The sequence below is a fragment of the Centruroides sculpturatus genome, unplaced genomic scaffold (assembly GCF_000671375.1).
Source record: "Centruroides sculpturatus isolate CEXI.00-Female unplaced genomic scaffold, Cexi_2.0 scaffold334, whole genome shotgun sequence".
NCBI lineage: Eukaryota > Metazoa > Arthropoda > Arachnida > Scorpiones > Buthidae > Centruroides > Centruroides sculpturatus.
The window spans coordinates 385042-406477 of NW_019384688.1; the positions used below are offsets into that span (position 1 = coordinate 385042).

At 34.1% G+C, this 21436-nt stretch overlaps 3 protein-coding genes and 1 long non-coding RNA gene across 5 annotated transcripts in view; 1 reads left to right on the forward strand and 3 right to left on the reverse strand.

Annotated features, from left to right (window-relative positions):
* LOC111627106 (ankyrin repeat and LEM domain-containing protein 1-like) overlaps positions 1-4926 on the reverse strand; it is a 16588-nt gene extending 11662 nt beyond the window's left edge. Inside the window, exons 1-2 of one of the 2 annotated variants that reach the window (XM_023370664.1) lie at positions 4200-4926; positions 3941-4087 (exon numbers count right to left, since the gene is read on the reverse strand). In XM_023370664.1, the coding sequence (XP_023226432.1) occupies positions 3941-4087; positions 4200-4282 (230 nt within the window). In that variant the 5' untranslated portion in view covers positions 4283-4926. The remainder of the gene's footprint in view (positions 1-3940; positions 4088-4199) is intronic. The other variant, XM_023370663.1, reaches the window with a different exon arrangement.
* A 931-nt stretch (positions 4927-5857) lies between these two features.
* LOC111627111 overlaps positions 5858-21436 on the forward strand; it is an 18488-nt gene continuing 2909 nt past the window's right edge. The window contains exon 1 of the long non-coding RNA XR_002756978.1: positions 5858-6311. This is a non-coding gene — a long non-coding RNA (uncharacterized LOC111627111). The remainder of the gene's footprint in view (positions 6312-21436) is intronic.
* Positions 12449-14883, reverse strand: LOC111627107 (dual oxidase maturation factor 1-like). The gene is made up of 10 exons (XM_023370665.1): positions 14628-14883; positions 14500-14557; positions 14289-14423; positions 14116-14208; positions 13490-13643; positions 13212-13423; positions 13034-13150; positions 12890-12954; positions 12684-12820; positions 12449-12609 (listed from the first exon to the last, which is right to left on the reverse strand). Exons 1-10 carry the CDS (start codon positions 14787-14789, stop codon positions 12555-12557), a joined length of 1188 nt encoding a protein of 395 aa, XP_023226433.1. The 5' UTR covers positions 14790-14883; the 3' UTR covers positions 12449-12554.
* LOC111627109 lies at positions 15773-16341 on the reverse strand. The gene is made up of 2 exons (XM_023370668.1): positions 16294-16341; positions 15773-16216 (listed from the first exon to the last, which is right to left on the reverse strand). The coding sequence occupies exons 1-2, from the start codon at positions 16315-16317 to the stop codon at positions 15857-15859; spliced, it is 384 nt and encodes a 127-aa protein (XP_023226436.1). The 5' UTR covers positions 16318-16341; the 3' UTR covers positions 15773-15856.

Genomic DNA, 21436 nt, shown 5'->3' on the forward strand with positions numbered 1-21436 from the left:
ATTTCCAAATAATTTGTTTCTCGATAACTTTCCAACTCCCAACTAAAGAAATCATCTCGATCATCATAATCTGTTGGGAATTTCATGCCGAGACCGGGAGGATCAAATTGTTCCTCAGACAACTCCAACTCTACATCTGTATCCACATCTGCATTCATATGTGTATCTTCCAAAAACTTATCCATCGAAATCTAGAAAAACAACTAGTAAATTATTTGGGTCTTATAATCAAGCGAATGTTTTTTACAGATTTATGTTCATTATTTACTTTGGATATCGTCATAAAATACATTCTACTCCAAATCAATTTAAAATATGAACATTATTTTAAAGTTAATGTCTTATTCTAGTTCTTTGCCGTTAGTTAAGTGTAAGAACCTTAATTTAAAAAAAATCGCATCTAAAATAGTAAAATAGAAGTCGTTCTTCCGGTTAAGCCTTAATGCTCTCCCTCTCCCCCCGCGGGAAAATTTCGAAAAATTCCTTTTTAGTGTGCATTCCCATGTTATACCCTACTAAAACGCAGTTAAAAACAAAAATTATTTCAAAAAACAAAAAAATTGTCTTTTTTGCTGTTTTTCAAAATTAAAATGAATATTAAATTCAATTAAAATTGGTATATTCATTTTCTCGAATAATCCGCGCGTTGGAGGTTTTAGATTGTGCAAGGCTCTAGACGAGAGTTAACTTACGAGACTTTTCTCATATAAGGCCGTGTGGTGAGGACATTGCCCGACATATTCGGGTCAGGCCGCTCACGAATAACTGGAATTGCTCAGCTTTGATTCCGACTCCCAGATCGATAACTGACGCCTTAAATGATATAAAATTTTAGTTTAATGAGTTTTATTTCTCCAATCTATATATATAATCGAGACGAGTTGATAATAATAATAATCAGCACAGAGCCCAAACGGTTAGGAGTTCAACGTTGAAATTTGATACACAGATAGGGTACGTCACGAAAACGCACACTAAGAAGGGATTTTTCGAAATTCCTCCCCACGGGAAGAGGGACAGGATTAAGGCTTAACACTTCCATCAACAATGGAAGTGTTAAGTAACAATGGAAGTGCTAAGTAACAATAAAAGTTTTAAGTAACAATGGAAGTTTCAACAATGGAAGTGTTACGTAACAATGGAATTGTTAAGAGAAAGCGACGTGCAAGACGCAGATGCAGTTCTTTCCGTTTTTGCGGGAAATCGAACATATTTTTAGACCCATCTAAAAATTCTCTAATTAGTTTGGAAACAAGGGGACCCAATTCTTGCATTTTGTGAAAACGGGTAAGGCTGACTGTAACGTAATAATCTTTATCTTAGTTATCGTTACTTTTGCCCGAGCAACGCCGGGCCAACCTGCTAGTTGACATATATTTCCGAAAAAAGAGAACAAAAAACAATATCGGTATTTGTTCCAACTTTAGAGTAAAGATGTTAGACGGTTCTAACTAGAAGTAGAGAAATAGAGAATTGATTTGCCCGTGCATATTGGAGAAAGCATTTCAACACTAGAAATAAATTTGATTTTATATAGGAAATATACTGAAAGTGTTGAATCAAAATGATAACCTACTTCTGTTCTGAATTATGAAAAAAATATATATTTAATAACATTTACATTCACGGTAGAATGGGCGAGCAGTTAAAGTGGCAGCTACCGACCTGCGGGTCCCGTGGTTCGTATCTGGATGGATCGAAAACCACCAGGGATTTTTCGGTAGTATTTGTCCGGATATGTTGGACCTCGTCCTTCATCATTCAACCGTCCCATTGTGGGCCTAGCCAAACCCATAATGGGTTTGCTAAAACGACCCTTTTAGTGCACACACGGTGGAAGAAGTGAAAAAACTAATAATAATGTTTAAATTTGTATTATAGTGTCTGTAATTATAACAGTATGAATGTACTATGATANTGTTCGTATCGTGGAGCAAAAATATGTTCGAATTTCATGTCGTATCCTGAAAATTTTGTATGCTGGGGCGTTCGTAACCTGAGGTACCACTGTAAAAATTTTTACCAGTATTTCTCCAAGATTTTTTCATGTGTTTTATAAATGCTCAATGTATCCACTTTTGCAAATATGGCAAACATCTAGACCAGTGTTTCTCAACCTCTAATGAATCATTGCCCCCTTCAATAAAACCGTTACGTAGTATCGCCCCCTTCACTTCAAAATTCTGATGTCGAGGGCCAAGGCTAATGCCAAATTCATACTGCATTGAATAGATTAGTGACTAGTATAATGTTATTTGTTTAATTATTGTACAATATAACAAATAAAATATCTAATTATTCTTAATATAATGTTTTACTATATCGCCCAGAAAATTGTTTTTTGTCCCCAAAATATAATTTTTAGTAATAGCCCCCTCATGGAAAAATGCCCACATGGGGGCGATATTGCCCCGTTGAGAAACACTAATCTAGACAATACTCCATTTTATCTCACATGCATGTGATCATGTCATGATCGATAAGTATCACAGTAACAGCAATATAATTGCAATCTGTGGGATAGTGGGGAGTGGAGATACAAAAATAGTATCCTTTGTGAATTCCACAAGACTTTTCTTGTGGGATTAAATCCAAGACAGTGGCCATTGCATTAATGACTTACTATGGTGACCCATGCATCCTATCCAATATTGTTGAATGTTATCATTGAGGTAATGTTGAATTTCTTGGTGGTAATGAGCTAGGCAGTGTCATCATTACTATCTTCATTAAGCCATGGCATCAGCCAGTCTCCAACATATTTACTCTAATTCCAATACTTTACAGTACTTTTTAACTGATTAATATATAAGATTAATATATATTATATATTTAACATATACTATATGTTATATATTAAGAAAATTTTTAAAAAGACATATTTTTATTCTTTACGTCCCCATGTAATAATTTCTTCAGACTAGCAAGAGTGCACTGTATTAAAGATTTTGACATGAGGATCTGTTTTGTTTTGAATATAAATTCTGTTCATACAATTTTTAAAACTCTCAAATATATATTATTTTTATTAGTTCTTACATTTTGAAACAGCAATTATTAATTGTGATTTTATAATAAAGATTATTTCATAAAAATGTTTTATTTTATAGTTTAAAATGCAAGTTTCAGTGACTTATTATACTTCAAATGTTCAAGTAGAATTATTGGAATACCTTTGAAAAACTGTTCTTTATTTGATTTAGATATCGTAATCTAATGATGAGGCAAACTGTCTCAAAAGTCCTTTAATCTTGATTAAAATATTTGGACTCCTTAATATTTTTAGCATTTCTATACAGGTATACCTCGCCTTATGTCGGTAATTGGTTCCAGGAGAACGACTTAAGTCGAATTTACTTGTCTCCAAATCTACTTGTCACTAGGCTAAACCATAAATTGCCAATTCCGGTTCTGTATTTTATTTATTAATGCATTTTTAATAATGTATGGTTAATAAGGATCTATTTTAAGCTTACAAACAAATAAATTTCAGTTTTTAATATAGTACAGAAAAAAAGTAATCTAAAGTAATCTAAAATATATACATTTACAAGTATGTACTGTATTTACAGTACATACTTGTAAATGTATATATTTTAATATGATTTTATGTGCTTTAAACATTTTTCTAGTGATATTACAACTTCAATATTTGTGGCGGACAGACGTAAAGTCGAATAAAATGACTTAAATTTGATTTTTATTTTTCCATATACTTTTTTGACAAACGACGTATAATCGGGAACGACGTAAGTCGAGGTATACCTGTATTTGTGTGATTATTCTGATGGAGTCATATAAATCTTATAAACAGAATTAAAATATAAATTTATAATTCACAAATTTTAACTTATGACAAATGATTTTATTAAATTATTTTATGCAATAAATTATGTAAAATAACATATAATACTTTTTGTAATTGCTATTAGATATTTACCGTTTATTGGGATTAGCATCTCTCTTTAATAAATATTTAACAATATCCACATGATTCAATCCAACTGCTATGTGTAATAATGTAAAATTCTCCTGAATGCATGGAATTTCATCAACATTCTGATCTAAAAGCAATTTCTCCAGTTTCCTGAGGGGAGAAAAGTTATATTTTAAAACTGGGATACATTTCTGTTTATAATGTATATTTTACTCAAAGATTTAAAAAATATTATTATTTTAAAAATAAAAGCACATCTTACTCCAAATTTCCTTCCAAGATTGCTTGTATGGGTTCTTCCATCCAGTATTTACTATTGAACTGTTTTGTAGTTGCCGTAGCCATATTTTAAAACAAAATTCTATTTCTTCTTTTGTTACTGACTTAAAAACGTTTCTCGTATAAAATCTTTCCTACTGTTTAATAATATCAAATGAAATAATGAACTTTACAGTTTTTCGGTCGAGTAACTTTCTTCTTTACAAGTTTGCAATAGATTATACAGAAAGCCGTTAAAAAACAGATTTCCGTATAATCATAGTAGATTAACGAAATCTATCGATCATTATAGATTAACAAAACAAATAAATGTTCATTTTAAGACGACATTGTGTACATCGTGACGAAAACTAACCAATTTCTCCTATTATCTGTAAGCGGAATCATTTTATCTATATATAAACGTAACAGAAATAATACCAAAATTTGTTTTAACATTACTGATGATTAGTGTAAGTCAATTAAAAAACCGTTAAGTTTTATAACAGTCGTCATTTATATTCAAAATCGACTGCTGTGTGACGACAAAGAAACGAAACGAAAATTCGTTATGGTTTGGCTATTAATTAATTACTGTACAATTGTTTTCAATATTGTTTGTTATTTAAAACTTCGGTGATAACGGTTCGTTAGTTCATATTGGATCGAAATAATCACATGTCAAAAACACGTGCTATTTACATTTTTTACCGCTAGGGGCAGTATTATCGGACAATTAATCTGAAACATTGAAACATTTTTTCGATTAAATGAATTAATAATTATTAATAACAACAGTTTTTAAATTATATAGTGTTAATAAATTTCTAGTCGTTCATTTTCTATTTTTGACTGTTTGACCGTCTTGTCATCCGACCGTTTTATTTATAATTGCTAATTAATAGTATTCTTATCTAAGGCTTTCACACGGTTCATTATCATAGTCTCATCGGAATTAGCTTCTTAATAGAAGATTAATCCGAAGATAAATATGGCTGTAAATTTAGGTGAGTGCAATAAAATCTGGAAAACGCGAGAATTTTCCTCGACCAAAATGCGACAGTCTCGAGTGTTTACTGTTCACTGAGGTGAAAACGTGGCTCGTCTCTCCACAGGATGTTTTATGATTCATTCTAACAAGAAACACCAATGCAAAAGTTAGTCGGGTTTCTTTGTCGGCTGCAAGCAACTGCTATTATTATACGGATGACAATGTACTAACTTTCTCCATATCAGTGGCCACTCAAGATTTAATCTCAGGGAGCCGAGTTGAACGGATAAAAATACTTTTAATGCGAACTCAATAAAATTTGCCATCTTTAAAGTTAATACGTTTGCCGGTTAGGCCGGCCTTGTAAATTTCCAAGGTTTCCAGGTTCCAGTAAATGTATTAACTTTAAAGATGGCAACACTATCCTATGCACGGAAGTACATTTATGAAAAACCGGGCAACACTAGCATATATAAATTTATCTGAGCTATTATTTACATCTTAAAAAATTATTGTATATGGGATAGTTATATTTTTTATGATTTTTTGTAATGTCTAACGTTCAAATTGTTTTATATTCGTTTAGTGTTGTTCCAAATTATTAAAAATAATTTTTCAAATATGTTTGTTCTACGCATTCTATTTTGGAATTTTTTTGTTAAAAACTGAAGTAGACCTTAGATACGGTCGAAAACGTTCGTTTTCATTGAAATTTGTGTTACTGGAGTTTAAAGGTTTTAGATTGTGTATGATTCGTTCTAGTAATTCGGTAAGAAGATAGTTTAAACCCGTTATTAGGACATTGGAAAATTGGAATAGCAAAAAAGCAATTATTATTTTATTTCAAACTTTACGAAGGTAAATTTACAGTGGGATAAAAATATATATTTTTCATTAATAGAAATTTAATTATATTATTTTGATGAGAAGATAATCTAAGAAAATATATACAGTTGACCCCCCAAAATCTAAGTCAGTTTCCACGTCACGCGAAACGCAAGAATGTGGGCAACAATAGATTTTTCAATTGTTACGATTGCTTTGTTGAGTGGTATTTTCGAAGGCGAAAGAAGTTTTCGAGATTTTTTGCTTGCTTTCTTAAGGAAAATTGTTTTGACTATAAATGTGAGTATTATTTTGACACACTATAAAATATACTGTACAACTATTTTTATAAAAATAGAATTACCGATGTAGAAACTTGTCATTAGGTTCTTAACTGCGTTTTAGTATGGTATGCTATGGGAATGCGCACTAAGTAGGGATTTTTCGAAATTCACCAGCGGGGGGAGAGGAAGAGCATTAAGGCTTAACCTGAAAAACGACTTTTGAAATCGATTTCATACTTTCCCTTAAATTGATAACATTTCAGACATTATTATAAATATTTTTATGTATTTCGATTTTTTAACCAAATGTTCGAACCGTTTTAAATTAGAATTTGTTATTGCATATTGGTTCGATTATAGAACAATTGTAAACGTTCCAGAAAATTGATCAAATTGAAAACAGTTCGTTTGATTCTCAGCAATTCTCATCATTCTCAGCGGTAGGTGTTATATAACAATTACTATGGTTGTTGAAATACTGAATATAAATGGGGTTTGCTTGCAAAACCTCCGCGGGCGAAGTCGCGGGTAACAGCTAGTTTTAATAATAAATAATATCTTTTGTTTTTCTATAACATATTATAAAAATTATTTCATTTCCATAATATAAAAACAATATTAAAAATGAGATAAAATACGTATTAAATAAATATAAAAATTTTACCTATTGAAACCATCTTTAATAGCTTCCAGCTCAACTTTCTCATCATAGGTTATATTATTCTCGCTTCCATCGTAAGGAAAGCAAACATCGTTTTTAGAAACCTGTTGCAAATTACAATCGTTGTCGTTGAAACAATCCTCAGTAAGATCGAGAACGATTTCCAAATAATCTGTTTCTTGGTAATTTTTAAAGTCCAAACCGAAGAAATCATTCCAATCATGATTATCTATTGGTAATTTCATACTGAGGGCACGAGGATCAAAATGCTCCTCACACAACAACTGTGGATTTCTGAAAACAATAACAGGAAATGAGATAAAAATACCTATCAAATACGTATATACGTAAGATTTTTATATTTAATCTTACCTGTTGAGACAATGGTTGACAGCTTGCAGTTCAACTTTCCAAGAACGCGATACATGATGATTTTCGTACTCATCGCAACGAAAGTAAACATCCTTATCATCAACCTGTTGCGAATTAGAATCGTTCTCGATCTTGCCGAAGCAATCCTCGGCAAGATCGAGAACGATTTCCAAATAATTTGTTTCTCGATAACTTTCCAACTCCCAACTAAAGAAATCATCTCGATCATCATAATCTGTTGGGAATTTCATGCCGAGACCGGGAGGATCAAATTGTTCCTCAGACAACTCCAACTCTACATCTGTATCCACATCTGCATTCATATGTGTATCTTCCAAAAACTTATCCATCGAAATCTAGAAAAACAACTCGTAAATTATTTGGGTCTTATAATCAAGCGAATATTTTTTACAGATTTATGTTCATTATTTACTTTGGATATCGTCATAAAATACATTCTACTCCAAATCAATTTAAAATATGAACATTTATTTTAAAATTAATTTCTTATTCTAGTTCTTTGCCGTTAGTTAAGTGTAAGAACCTTAATTTTAAAAAATCGCATCTAAAATAGTAAAGTAGAAACCGTTCTTCCAGTTAAGCCTTAATGCTCTCTCTCTTCCTCTGCGGGAAAATTTCGAAAAATTCCTTTTTAGTGTGCATTCCCATGTTATACCCTACTAAAACGCAGTTAAAAACAAAAAAATTGTCTTTTTTGCTGTTTTTCAAAATTAAAATGAATATTAAATTTAATTAAAATTGGTATATTTATTTTCTCGAATAATCCGCGCATTGGAGGTTTTAGATTGTGCAAGGCCCTAGACGAGAGTTAACTTACGAGACTTTTCTCATATAAGGCCGTGTGGTGAGGACGTTGCCCGACATATTCGGGTCAGGCCGCTCACGAATAACTTCTGGAATTGCTCGCTCAGCTTTGATTCCGACTCCCAGATCGATAACTGACGCCTTAAATGAATAAAATTTTGGTTTTATGAGTTTTAGTTCTCCAATTGACATATAATTCCGAAAAAAGAGAACAAAAAACAACACCGGTATCCAACTTTAGAGTAAAGATGTTAGACGGTTCTAACTAGAAGTAGAGAAATAGAGGATTGATTTGCCCGAGCGTATTGGAGAAAGCATTTCAACACTAGAAATAAATTTGATTTTATATAGGAAATATACTGAAAGTGTTGAATCAAAATGATAACCTACTTCTGTTCTGAATTATGAAAAAAATATATATTTAATAACATTTACATTCACGGTAGAATGGGCGAGCAGTTAAAGTGGCAGCTACCGACCTGCGGGTCCCGTGGTTCGTATCTGGATGGATCGAAAACCACAAAGGGATTTTTCGGTAGTATTTGTCCGGATATGTTGGACCCCGTCCCTCATCATTCAACCGTCCCATTATGGGCCTAGCCAAACCCATAATGGATTTGCTAAAACGACCCTTTTAGTGCACACACGGTGGAAGAAGTGGAAAAACGAATAATAATGTTTAAATTTGTATTATAGTGTCTGTAATTATAACAGTATGAATGTACTATGATAAAGTATTTATAATTATATTTTAAATCACAAATTTTTCTGGGTTTTTAAACTCCCCATCTGGGTTTTTTCCATCCAGACCAAAGTTTTTTCATATGTCGCGAGTGGTATCCTTGTTCTTCAATGCATATTATAGTATATCTTAAATTCTAAACGATCGACATAACTGAAATATTGTGAAAATATTTTAATTTTTAATAAAGAACTGATAATGAATTTATCAACAAACAACAAAAATTAATTCATCAATTATTTATTGTGTCATCGTCACGATGCCGGGTTGCAATTTTTAATCATATTTTTAATTTATTTAATTTAAAATATATTCTCTCCATCTCAAATTAATAGTGGCTTGTCCACGTACTGTACATCATACTTTTCCTTTAACAATATAGTCGTGCAGGCCACATATTAACTGCTTTCAGGGGAAAAGGTTTGAATTGAAATAATGTGATATCCGGTTTGCACTGGAATTCGTATATAGTTCATCGGAGCCGCCTGCCCCTATGGCTTATATATCTGGTCTCGGGTTTTATCCAACTCCTGACGGCCGGATGGCCGAGTGGCGAAGGTGGCAGCCTACCGCTCTGGAGGACCCAGAATCGAATCCAGACGGGTCGAAAATCCCCAGAAAATTTCCGGATGTCGGGAACCGCACCTCACCACCCTGCTGCTCCATTGTGGGTCTGGCCGAACCCATAATGAGCTTGCTAAAAAAAGGCCCTCTTAGTGCCCACAGACTTTAAAAAAATCTATCTAACTCCTTTCTCGACATTAAAAAAAAGACGGACGAATGACAATGGTCTACCGGAAATAGGTCTACAGTTTTTTTTTTTTTAAATTGCAGCCCAATCAATTTAAATTAAAAATAAATTTTTTTTATTAAAATAAAAATGAAAAATGTATTTAATATTTAATGTTACCAATTATTTCTGAAATGATAATTTTTATTGTAAAATAGTCAAAGCACCCGGCGTAGGCCGGACTGTCGAGAGGTTAAAGTTGCTGCTCTGGGGAGTCCAGGATAGAATCCAGACGAGTCCGGATATTTCGGGCACCATCCCTCACCATCCGGCCGCCCTACTGTGGGTCTGCCAAATCCATAAATAACTTCCTAAAAAAGGCTTTAGTGTCCACGGGGGAGAGAGTTAAAGTTGCACCTGGCGTTACTTAGAGAACTATAACGATGATGCTGTACACGTCATTATCTGGCCATAATAAAGTTTTATTTAATATTCAATAACATGTGAATTGTCCACCATAGAGCCTACTGTCGAATTATTTTTGGGAGCCGCTATCAGCTCGGAGCAGGACTTTGAATTCTCGATCAGGGACGATCTTTTCCTCCAGAATTTCTAAGTTATTCAATTAAATCAGAAATTAATTTTGAATTTATTTTTACACAATAATGCTGCTTAACGCCTTTTTAAAGGACCTGTTATGATATTTAATTAATAATCCGACAATTTAGGCTGAAGTTTGATTCAAGACTATGAATAAACAAACATTAAGATCATTGGAATGAAGACGGATTGAATTGATGGACCTTTTTTTTAACTCTTTCCGCCCTGTGGGCACTAAGAGGGCCTTTTTTTGCAAGCCCATTATGGGTTCGGCCAGGCCTACAATGGGGCTGCCGAGTGGTAAGGGACGGAGCCCGACTCGGAACGGATCACTCCCTGAATGAAAAATTCCTGGGGATTTTTCGACCCGTTCGGATTCGAACCCGGTTCTCCCAGAGCGGTAGGCTGCCACCTTGACCGCTCGGCCATCCGGCCGCTGGATTGATGGACTAAGGCAACGCAACACTTGGACGATCTGCCAAGGAGTGTTTCCTTGGAGAACTTTCTATGGAAAGCTGATCCCTATTTAGGTGTCAGACACGCAAAGAAAACCTAGAAAACTCCCTGTAATGAGGCATGAACCCATGATCAACTATCAGCGTTCAATGATTTTTATCCACTCGTGTACTGGTGGACAAGAAAATGGCCAGAAAAAAAGTCGAAAGGTGGAACACGTTGTACTTTTTGTTTATCACGAAAATACAGTCATTTTTGTCTAACTTTTGTGTAAAAGTAAAATTTGAGTTATTAAGCAATAAAATTTTGTTCTCGAAGCTGTCCATAAATTCCCTCCGCATTTTTCTTGAAATTTTTACTCCTTCTCTCTCCTTGTCAGTTTGTCCAAGTTTCCATAAACCCCTCCCTTTTTTCGGACGTCCAACTAAACTCAACCCCTTCTTAAAACCTTTATCACTTTATGGATGATAGGACTTTATTTCTGCATTAACTCCCTCTTCCCTTTCAGTGTGGACGTCATTTATGGACAACCTCTTAGACAGGGATGGCCAACAGTTTTTGCCCCCGGGCCAAATTGGAAAGAAAACTTTTTTCACGGGCCGAACCAGAGGCTGCCTAGGAAGATTTTGAGGTGGTGCGAGATCTCATTGTGGTGTCACCTCGTAGAGACTGAATTGTAGATAGAGATTACAGATACATTTTTCACATTATCATGCTTTATCAACACTCTACGCTGTACTTACGAGATCTGTAATGGAGGGTTAACTCTAAACGCACAGTGAGTTGTTGACCTTTTTTTTTTTGGCGTCAGAATTTTTCATCGAAGTATTCGGACTTCAGTAGCTGATATTGAAAGATTGATCGCGGGCCACAAAAATTCATTAGACGGTCCGGATCTGGCCCGCAGGCCGTATGTTGGCCATGCCTGCGAGCCAGATCCGGACTCTTAGATGACTACAAAATAATGTTGAAAACTATCGTATTATGAAATTATTTACAACTGAAAAATACTTGAAATCCCATTAAAAAAATGTTTGAACCAGGTTGAATAGTAATGCTCAGCGAAAACATCTAAATAAACAAAACTTTTGAAAGTTATGGCATAAGAATACAGGAAGCAGATTCGACAGTAAGACTCGACATGTAAAACAAGTAGGCATTACACAGACTATAACTAAAGAAAGTTTTCGATGAAGCAATGTCATCGTGATAATAAATCGGGAAAACAAGCATCGTCACAAAAAGGCTTCGAACTGTACTTATTGCCTTAAAGTCGTCGCACCTTAAATAATTTGGCCGAACATTAATGCTTAGAGCAACTTCGAACAATTCAATAAAGGAACTTTAAGGCACAAAGTAAAGCTCGAAGCTTTTTTCTGTGATGATGCTTGTTTTCCCAATTTTTTATCGTGGTGACTTTGTTTCATCAAAAACTTCCTGTAGTTGTAGTAGTTTGCGTAATAGGCACTTGTGTATTCACATGTTAATTTTATTGTCAAATCTGCTTCCAGTGTTCTTATGCCACAACTTTCAAAAGTTTTCTTTACTTAGATCTTTTCCCTGAGCTTTACTTTTCAACCTGGTTCCACCAGTTTTTATGGATATACTTAAGGCTGTTATTGTTGGTTGTTGCAGTAACAGTTTTAATTAAGTACTGTATATCTATAAAAACTGAAAACTCAAAAAAAAGGAACTAACTTTATTTAAAAAAATAAATTTTGATAGTTATTCACAATAATCGAGAAAGAGCTATAATAACAAAACATGTCCAGTCTTTTAGTTTCAAAATTTAATTGAAAATGCTTTGTGAAATCTTGAAACAATCCTTACGTAATAAATATACAATTATAATGATTGTAAACTAAATTAGAAATTATCGAAGTGGAACAGTTTCGTGTTCTTCCGTCTCTTCTTCGATGGTATTAAATCTATCGATAAAAATTTCATACGATTATTATTTTATGCGGTTAGAAATTATTTGTCAGATTGAGATCATTCTTACGTTCCAGCCGCCAGATTTTCATAAACAGGTTGTTGTTCCTCTTCGACAATCAGATGACGTGGAGCTGGCAAAGGTCTTTGGAATGGTCTTTGTTGAAATTTTATAGAAATGCTACGTTTTCTCATATTGTACATTTCCTAAAGAATAATAAAGTGAGGATTAATATCACGAAAATTTAGAGTACATTTATAAGGACCTAGTTTTACCTCGTTTGGAGTTTCTTCACTTTCTGGTTTCAGTTCGGTTCTCTTAATTCCTAAATCTTCAACGGCTGAAAAATATAAAAACTCGATTTAATTTTACTTATGAATCGCAATGGCGCATTTTAATTCCAAAATACTTAATCGTACCAATATAAAAATCTTCATAATCTTGTAAAATATCAATTCCAAAGAAGGCTGAAATGATGTCTGGATTTCTAAGATCTAATATCAAAATGGCTATTCCAAGAACGATACACAGTAAACCTATTCGAATTGATCCAAATTAATAATCGTATACAAGCTTCTTTGTCTAAAGTTCACTAACCTGTAAAGAGCGTGAGCCAGAAACTCCATCCGTAATGCAAAACTAATTTTTCTTCTCCTATGGGTATTTCTAATCTGATAAAATTACGAATGCTCGCAAAAAGGATGTTAGCCAGAATCAGACTGCAACCCGTTAATGTCAGAAAATAAGCACCGTATCTGATAACCATGAAGAAAAGTATGTTGCTCAATATCCACAACGGAAAAGCTGTCCTGATTTTATAGAATTTACACAATTACAACACGTATTTTCCAATTAAAATATTTCTGAGAACTTACCACATCATTATGTGGCTGTACCATCCAGCAGTTCTGTAATGTCGTCCGAATCTTATCCCTTCTCCATCTATTGTAAAATATTCGGCTATCCATAAAATTGGATATGGTAGACCTTTCCACTGCGCTGCTCTAAATTCTCTATTAATTCGACCAGCTGAAATTATCACATATAAAAAAAGTATATATATAAAACTTTTATATATCTGCCTCTAAGATGGAGCAGAAGTGGAAATTTAAGATCTTTTATGCTTTCTAAAATATTGTGGCCGGATAAAATATAAAACAGTGTAATATAGAAACAATGTTTTAATACCTGATTCTTCTTTATTGTTCAGATAAATTAACTTAAAAATTAACACAAACAAATATAGTAAAACCTGCGTAAACCGGAATCACACGGTACAGAATAGTTTTTCCGGTTTAAAAGATTTCTGTTTCTAACAGGTTTTACTGTATATTTTTTATATTTGATTATTTTGTTTTATTTATTATAAGATATTTATTACTGTGTAAGTATGCATTCGGCATACATACACAGTGTATACCTTATACAGTACGCAGCCTTATCAATTTCTCTAAAATGGGGTGTGGCCTTTCCACCCTTGTGCTAGATCATTGAATCTTACCTTGTGGACCAAAACCATTCCTTCCCTGAGCCCACTCCCACGAAAATCTTTCATTGTATTGTATCCTTTCTCCCAATTGATGAATAGGCTTACCTATTTTGTAATTTATAAAATTTTAATCAATAAATATATTATGTTATCAAAAGAACATAAATAAAAACTATTATTCATACCAACTAACGTGACATTAATACTTCTCAATCCAATTTTTAATTCGACTTCTGCTTCTACTTCTTTCTTAGTAAAGGCTTTATATTGAGTCGAAGTTTCTACTTTACCCACTTCCCAATCTTGTCCAAAATTACATACTATATATTTTAATAGATTATATTAAATTTTAATATATTTAACTATACAATCAATTATTAAACTTAATTTTCTTACTTAAAATAACCGCACCAATCAGGAGACTTATCGCAAAACGACAGAAGAAAGGTACTTTCTAAATGATAAAATGATTATTTTTAAATTTAAATTAAAGGGTTAGTTGCAGTTAATTAGATAAATCTCACCTCTTTGCCACGTACACCCGGAACAATTAGTAAAAACGAAACGAGGATTATTACAAAAGAAAATATTAATCCAGCAATTAGAACATCCACAGTCACTGGTTGTTTATTTTCTCCATAAATTGTAGGATATCCATTTGTACGAAATGCTGAATACGTACCCATTTTAACTACCTTTTCACCAAATTTACTAAAAACCGAGCTGAATATTTAATGTTAAATTTATGACAAGTTGTCGATAAAGAAAGTTGTTCAAGGAAGTAGCTTTTCACCCCACCAATCAGTGGAGAATCAGAACTTCCTGAGGAAATTCTGATTCATGTAGAATTTCAAGTAAATTCCTCTTTCAATTTATACGATATTTTTTTTACATTGTTTATTTAAAAAATTAATGTTTTATAACATGTTACTTCATATATAATTTATACTTAATTATACATTATTTAGAAATTATTAAAATGAATTTTTATCCATTTTACAAGGTTTTTGTAGAGTGTATGTAATGCAGGGTGAGTCATTACTCTCTTGTACCCTTTTCATTCCAAAAATACTGTTAATGTAGTTAAAGTAGGAAGAATGTATGTATGGAGAATGGAATAGGACCCTTTTTGTTGACCTTGAAAGTAACTTTCAAGGTCACTCATGTTGTAACTCTTTAATGAGCAGAGTTAATGTGAAAGTCCCAATGACGAACTTAAACAGCACCATTTAATTAATTAGTCTAACGAGTAAAACCATTTTCTGGATTTAAATAAATACATTTAGGACTAGATAATTTATGAGGGTAAAAGTGATTTCGTTTTACGTGATTTTTTGAGGTCATGAAAGACTTAAATAAACAAAAAAGCTTAGCTTTTGATATCGATTTATTTTATTATTTATTTATTATATCGATTTATTTTATTATTTAGCATATANAGATTATTCTCGCTTCCATCGTAAGGAAAGCAAACATCGTTTTTAGAAACCTGTTGCAAATTACAATCGTTGTCGTTGAAACAATCCTCAGTAAGATCGAGAACGATTTCCAAATAATCTGTTTCTTGGTAATTTTTAAAGTCCAAACCGAAGAAATCATTCCAATCATGATTATCTGTTGGTAATTTCATACTGAGGGCACGAGGATCAAAATGCTCCTCACACAACAACTGTGGATTTCTAGAAACAATAACAGGAAATTAGATAAAAATACCTATCAAATACGTATATACGTAAGATTTTTATATTTAATCTTACCTGTTGAGACAATGGTTGACAGCTTGCAGCTCAACTTTCCAAGAACGCGATACATGATGATTTTCGTACTCATTGCATCGAAAGTAAACATCCTTATCATTAACCTGTTGCGAATTAGAATCGTTCTCGATCTTGCCGAGGATTGCTTCGGCAAGATCGAGAACGATTTCTAAATAATTTGTTTCTCGATAACTTTCCAACTCCCAACAAAAGAAATCATCTCGATCATCATAATCTGTTGGGAATTTCATGCCGAGACCGGGAGGATCAAATTGTTCCTCAGACAACTCCAACTCTACATCTGTATCCACATCTGCATTCATATGTGTATCTTCCAAAAACTTATCCATCGAAATCTAGAAAAACAACTAGTAAATTATTTGGGTCTTATAATCAAGCGAATGTTTTTTACAGATTTATGTTCATTATTTACTTTGGATATCGTCATAAAATACATTCTACTCCAAATCAATTTAAAATATGAACATTATTTTAAAGTTAATGTCTTATTCTAGTTCTTTGCCGTTAGTTAAGTGTAAGAACCTTAATTTAAAAAAAATCGCATCTAAAATAGTAAAATAGAAGTCGTTCTTCCGGTTAAGCCTTAATGCTCTCCCTCTCCCCCCGCGGGAAAATTTCGAAAAATTCCTTTTTAGTGTGCATTCCCATGTTATACCCTACTAAAACGCAGTTAAAAACAAAAATTATTTCAAAAAACAAAAAAATTGTCTTTTTTGCTGTTTTTCAAAATTAAAATGAATATTAAATTCAATTAAAATTGGTATATTCATTTTCTCGAATAATCCGCGCGTTGGAGGTTTTAGATTGTGCAAGGCTCTAGACGAGAGTTAACTTACGAGACTTTTCTCATATAAGGCCGTGTGGTGAGGACATTGCCCGACATATTCGGGTCAGGCCGCTCACGAATAACTGGAATTGCTCAGCTTTGATTCCGACTCCCAGATCGATAACTGACGCCTTAAATGATATAAAATTTTAGTTTAATGAGTTTTATTTCTCCAATCTATATATATAATCGAGACGAGTTGATAATAATAATAATCAGCACAGAGCCCAAACGGTTAGGAGTTCAACGTTGAAATTTGATACACAGATAGGGTACGTCACGAAAACGCACACTAAGAAGGGATTTTTCGAAATTCCTCCCCACGGGAAGAGGGACAGGATTAAGGCTTAACACTTCCATCAACAATGGAAGTGTTAAGTAACAATGGAAGTGCTAAGTAACAATAAAAGTTTTAAGTAACAATGGAAGTTTCAACAATGGAAGTGTTACGTAACAATGGAATTGTTAAGAGAAAGCGACGTGCAAGACGCAGATGCAGTTCTTTCCGTTTTTGCGGGAAATCGAACATATTTTTAGACCCATCTAAAAATTCTCTAATTAGTTTGGAAACAAGGGGACCCAATTCTTGCATTTTGTGAAAACGGGTAAGGCTGACTGTAACGTAATAATCTTTATCTTAGTTATCGTTACTTTTGCCCGAGCAACGCCGGGCCAACCTGCTAGTTGACATATATTTCCGAAAAAAGAGAACAAAAAACAATATCGGTATTTGTTCCAACTTTAGAGTAAAGATGTTAGACGGTTCTAACTAGAAGTAGAGAAATAGAGAATTGATTTGCCCGTGCATATTGGAGAAAGCATTTCAACACTAGAAATAAATTTGATTTTATATAGGAAATATACTGAAAGTGTTGAATCAAAATGATAACCTACTTCTGTTCTGAATTATGAAAAAAATATATATTTAATAACATTTACATTCACGGTAGAATGGGCGAGCAGTTAAAGTGGCAGCTACCGACCTGCGGGTCCCGTGGTTCGTATCTGGATGGATCGAAAACCACAAAGGGATTTTTCGGTAGTATTTGTCCGGATATGTTGGACCCCGTCCCTCATCATTCAACCGTCCCATTATGGGCCTAGCCAAACCCATAATGGATTTGCTAAAACGACCCTTTTAGTGCACACACGGTGGAAGAAGTGGAAAAACGAATAATAATGTTTAAATTTGTATTATAGTGTCTGTAATTATAACAGTATGAATGTACTATGATAAAGTATTTATAATTATATTTTAAATCACAAATTTTTCTGGGTTTTTAAACTCCCCATCTGGGTTTTTTCCATCCAGACCAAAGTTTTTTCATATGTCGCGAGTGGTATCCCTGTTCTTCAATGTATATTATGGTATATCTTAAATTCTAAACGATCGACATAACTGAAATATTGTGAAAATATTTTAATTTTTAATAAAGAACTAATAATGGATTTATCAATAAACAACAAAAATTAATTCATCAATTATTTATTGTGACATCGTCACGATGCCGGGTTGCAATTTTTAATCATATTTTTAATTTATTTAATTTAAAATATATTCTCTCCACCTCAAATTAATAATGGCTTGTCCACGTACTGTACATCATACTTTTCCTTTAACAATATAGTCGTGCAGGCCACATATTAACTGCTTTCAGGGGAAAAGGTTTGAATTGAAATAATGTGATATCCGGTTTGCACTGGAATTCGTATATAGTTCATCGGAGCCGCCTGCCCCTATGGCTTATATATCTGGTCTCGGGTTTTATCCAACTCCTGACGGCCGGATGGCCGAGTGGCGAAGGTGGCAGCCTACCGCTCTGGAGGACCCAGAATCGAATCCAGACGGGTCGAAAATCCCCAGAAAATTTCCGGATGTCGGGAACCGCACCTCACCACCCTGCTGCTCCATTGTGGGTCTGGCCGAACCCATAATGAGCTTGCTAAAAAAAGGCCCTCTTAGTGCCCACAGACTTTAAAAAAATCTATCTAACTCCTTTCTCGACATTAAAAAAAAGACGGACGAATGACAATGGTCTACCGGAAATAGGTCTACAGTTTTTTTTTTTTTAAATTGCAGCCCAATCAATTTAAATTAAAAATAAATTTTTTTTATTAAAATAAAAATGAAAAATGTATTTAATATTTAATGTTACCAATTATTTCTGAAATGATAATTTTTATTGTAAAATAGTCAAAGCACCCGGCGTAGGCCGGACTGTCGAGAGGTTAAAGTTGCTGCTCTGGGGAGTCCAGGATAGAATCCAGACGAGTCCGGATATTTCGGGCACCATCCCTCACCATCCGGCCGCCCTACTGTGGGTCTGCCAAATCCATAAATAACTTCCTAAAAAAGGCTTTAGTGTCCACGGGGGAGAGAGTTAAAGTTGCACCTGGCGTTACTTAGAGAACTATAACGATGATGCTGTACACGTCATTATCTGGCCATAATAAAGTTTTATTTAATATTCAATAACATGTGAATTGTCCACCATAGAGCCTACTGTCGAATTATTTTTGGGAGCCGCTATCAGCTCGGAGCAGGACTTTGAATTCTCGATCAGGGACGATCTTTTCCTCCAGAATTTCTAAGTTATTCAATTAAATCAGAAATTAATTTTGAATTTATTTTTACACAATAATGCTGCTTAACGCCTTTTTAAAGGACCTGTTATGATATTTAATTAATAATCCGACAATTTAGGCTGAAGTTTGATTCAAGACTATGAATAAACAAACATTAAGATCATTGGAATGAAGACGGATTGAATTGATGGACCTTTTTTTTAACTCTTTCCGCCCTGTGGGCACTAAGAGGGCCTTTTTTTGCAAGCCCATTATGGGTTCGGCCAGGCCTACAATGGGGCTGCCGAGTGGTAAGGGACGGAGCCCGACTCGGAACGGATCACTCCCTGAATGAAAAATTCCTGGGGATTTTTCGACCCGTTCGGATTCGAACCCGGTTCTCCCAGAGCGGTAGGCTGCCACCTTGACCGCTCGGCCATCCGGCCGCTGGATTGATGGACTAAGGCAACGCAACACTTGGACGATCTGCCAAGGAGTGTTTCCTTGGAGAACTTTCTATGGAAAGCTGATCCCTATTTAGGTGTCAGACACGCAAAGAAAACCTAGAAAACTCCCTGTAATGAGGCATGAACCCATGATCAACTATCAGCGTTCAATGATTTTTATCCACTCGTGTACTGGTGGACAAGAAAATGGCCAGAAAAAAAGTCGAAAGGTGGAACACGTTGTACTTTTTGTTTATCACGAAAATACAGTCATTTTTGTCTAACTTTTGTGTAAAAGTAAAATTTGAGTTATTAAGCAATAAAATTTTGTTCTCGAAGCTGTCCATAAATTCCCTCCGCATTTTTCTTGAAATTTTTACTCCTTCTCTCTCCTTGTCAGTTTGTCCAAGTTTCCATAAACCCCTCCCTTTTTTCGGACGTCCAACTAAACTCAACCCCTTCTTAAAACCTTTATCACTTTATGGATGATAGGACTTTATTTCTGCATTAACTCCCTCTTCCCTTTCAGTGTGGACGTCATTTATGGACAACCTCTTAGACAGGGATGGCCAACAGTTTTTGCCCCCGGGCCAAATTGGAAAGAAAACTTTTTTCACGGGCCGAACCAGAGGCTGCCTAGGAAGATTTTGAGGTGGTGCGAGATCTCATTGTGGTGTCACCTCGTAGAGACTGAATTGTAGATAGAGATTACAGATACATTTTTCACATTATCATGCTTTATCAACACTCTACGCTGTACTTACGAGATCTGTAATGGAGGGTTAACTCTAAACGCACAGTGAGTTGTTGACCTTTTTTTTTTTGGCGTCAGAATTTTTCATCGAAGTATTCGGACTTCAGTAGCTGATATTGAAAGATTGATCGCGGGCCACAAAAATTCATTAGACGGTCCGGATCTGGCCCGCAGGCCGTATGTTGGCCATGCCTGCGAGCCAGATCCGGACTCTTAGATGACTACAAAATAATGTTGAAAACTATCGTATTATGAAATTATTTACAACTGAAAAATACTTGAAATCCCATTAAAAAAATGTTTGAACCAGGTTGAATAGTAATGCTCAGCGAAAACATCTAAATAAACAAAACTTTTGAAAGTTATGGCATAAGAATACAGGAAGCAGATTCGACAGTAAGACTCGACATGTAAAACAAGTAGGCATTACACAGACTATAACTAAAGAAAGTTTTCGATGAAGCAATGTCATCGTGATAATAAATCGGGAAAACAAGCATCGTCACAAAAAGGCTTCGAACTGTACTTATTGCCTTAAAGTCGTCGCACCTTAAATAATTTGGCCGAACATTAATGCTTAGAGCAACTTCGAACAATTCAATAAAGGAACTTTAAGGCACAAAGTAAAGCTCGAAGCTTTTTTCTGTGATGATGCTTGTTTTCCCAATTTTTTATCGTGGTGACTTTGTTTCATCAAAAACTTCCTGTAGTTGTAGTAGTTTGCGTAATAGGCACTTGTGTATTCACATGTTAATTTTATTGTCAAATCTGCTTCCAGTGTTCTTATGCCACAACTTTCAAAAGTTTTCTTTACTTAGATCTTTTCCCTGAGCTTTACTTTTCAACCTGGTTCCACCAGTTTTTATGGATATACTTAAGGCTGTTATTGTTGGTTGTTGCAGTAACAGTTTTAATTAAGTACTGTATATCTATAAAAACTGAAAACTCAAAAAAAAGGAACTAA

Excerpts from the sequence above, each read along its gene's own strand:
- LOC111627107 (XM_023370665.1), bottom strand. The coding sequence starts at position 14,789 with ATGGGTACGTATTCAGCATTTCGTACAAATGGATATCCTACAATTTAT. Across the intron at positions 14,209-14,288 it reads TATTAATGTCACGTTAGTTG|GTAAGCCTATTCATCAATTG; the intron begins GTATGAATAATA and ends ATTACAAAATAG. Across the intron at positions 12,821-12,889 it reads GTGAAGAAACTCCAAACGAG|GAAATGTACAATATGAGAAA; the intron begins GTAAAACTAGGT and ends ATTATTCTTTAG.
- LOC111627109 (XM_023370668.1), bottom strand. The coding sequence starts at position 16,317 with ATGTATTTTATGACGATATCCAAA. Across the intron at positions 16,217-16,293 it reads ATTTTATGACGATATCCAAA|ATTTCGATGGATAAGTTTTT; the intron begins GTAAATAATGAA and ends TTGTTTTTCTAG.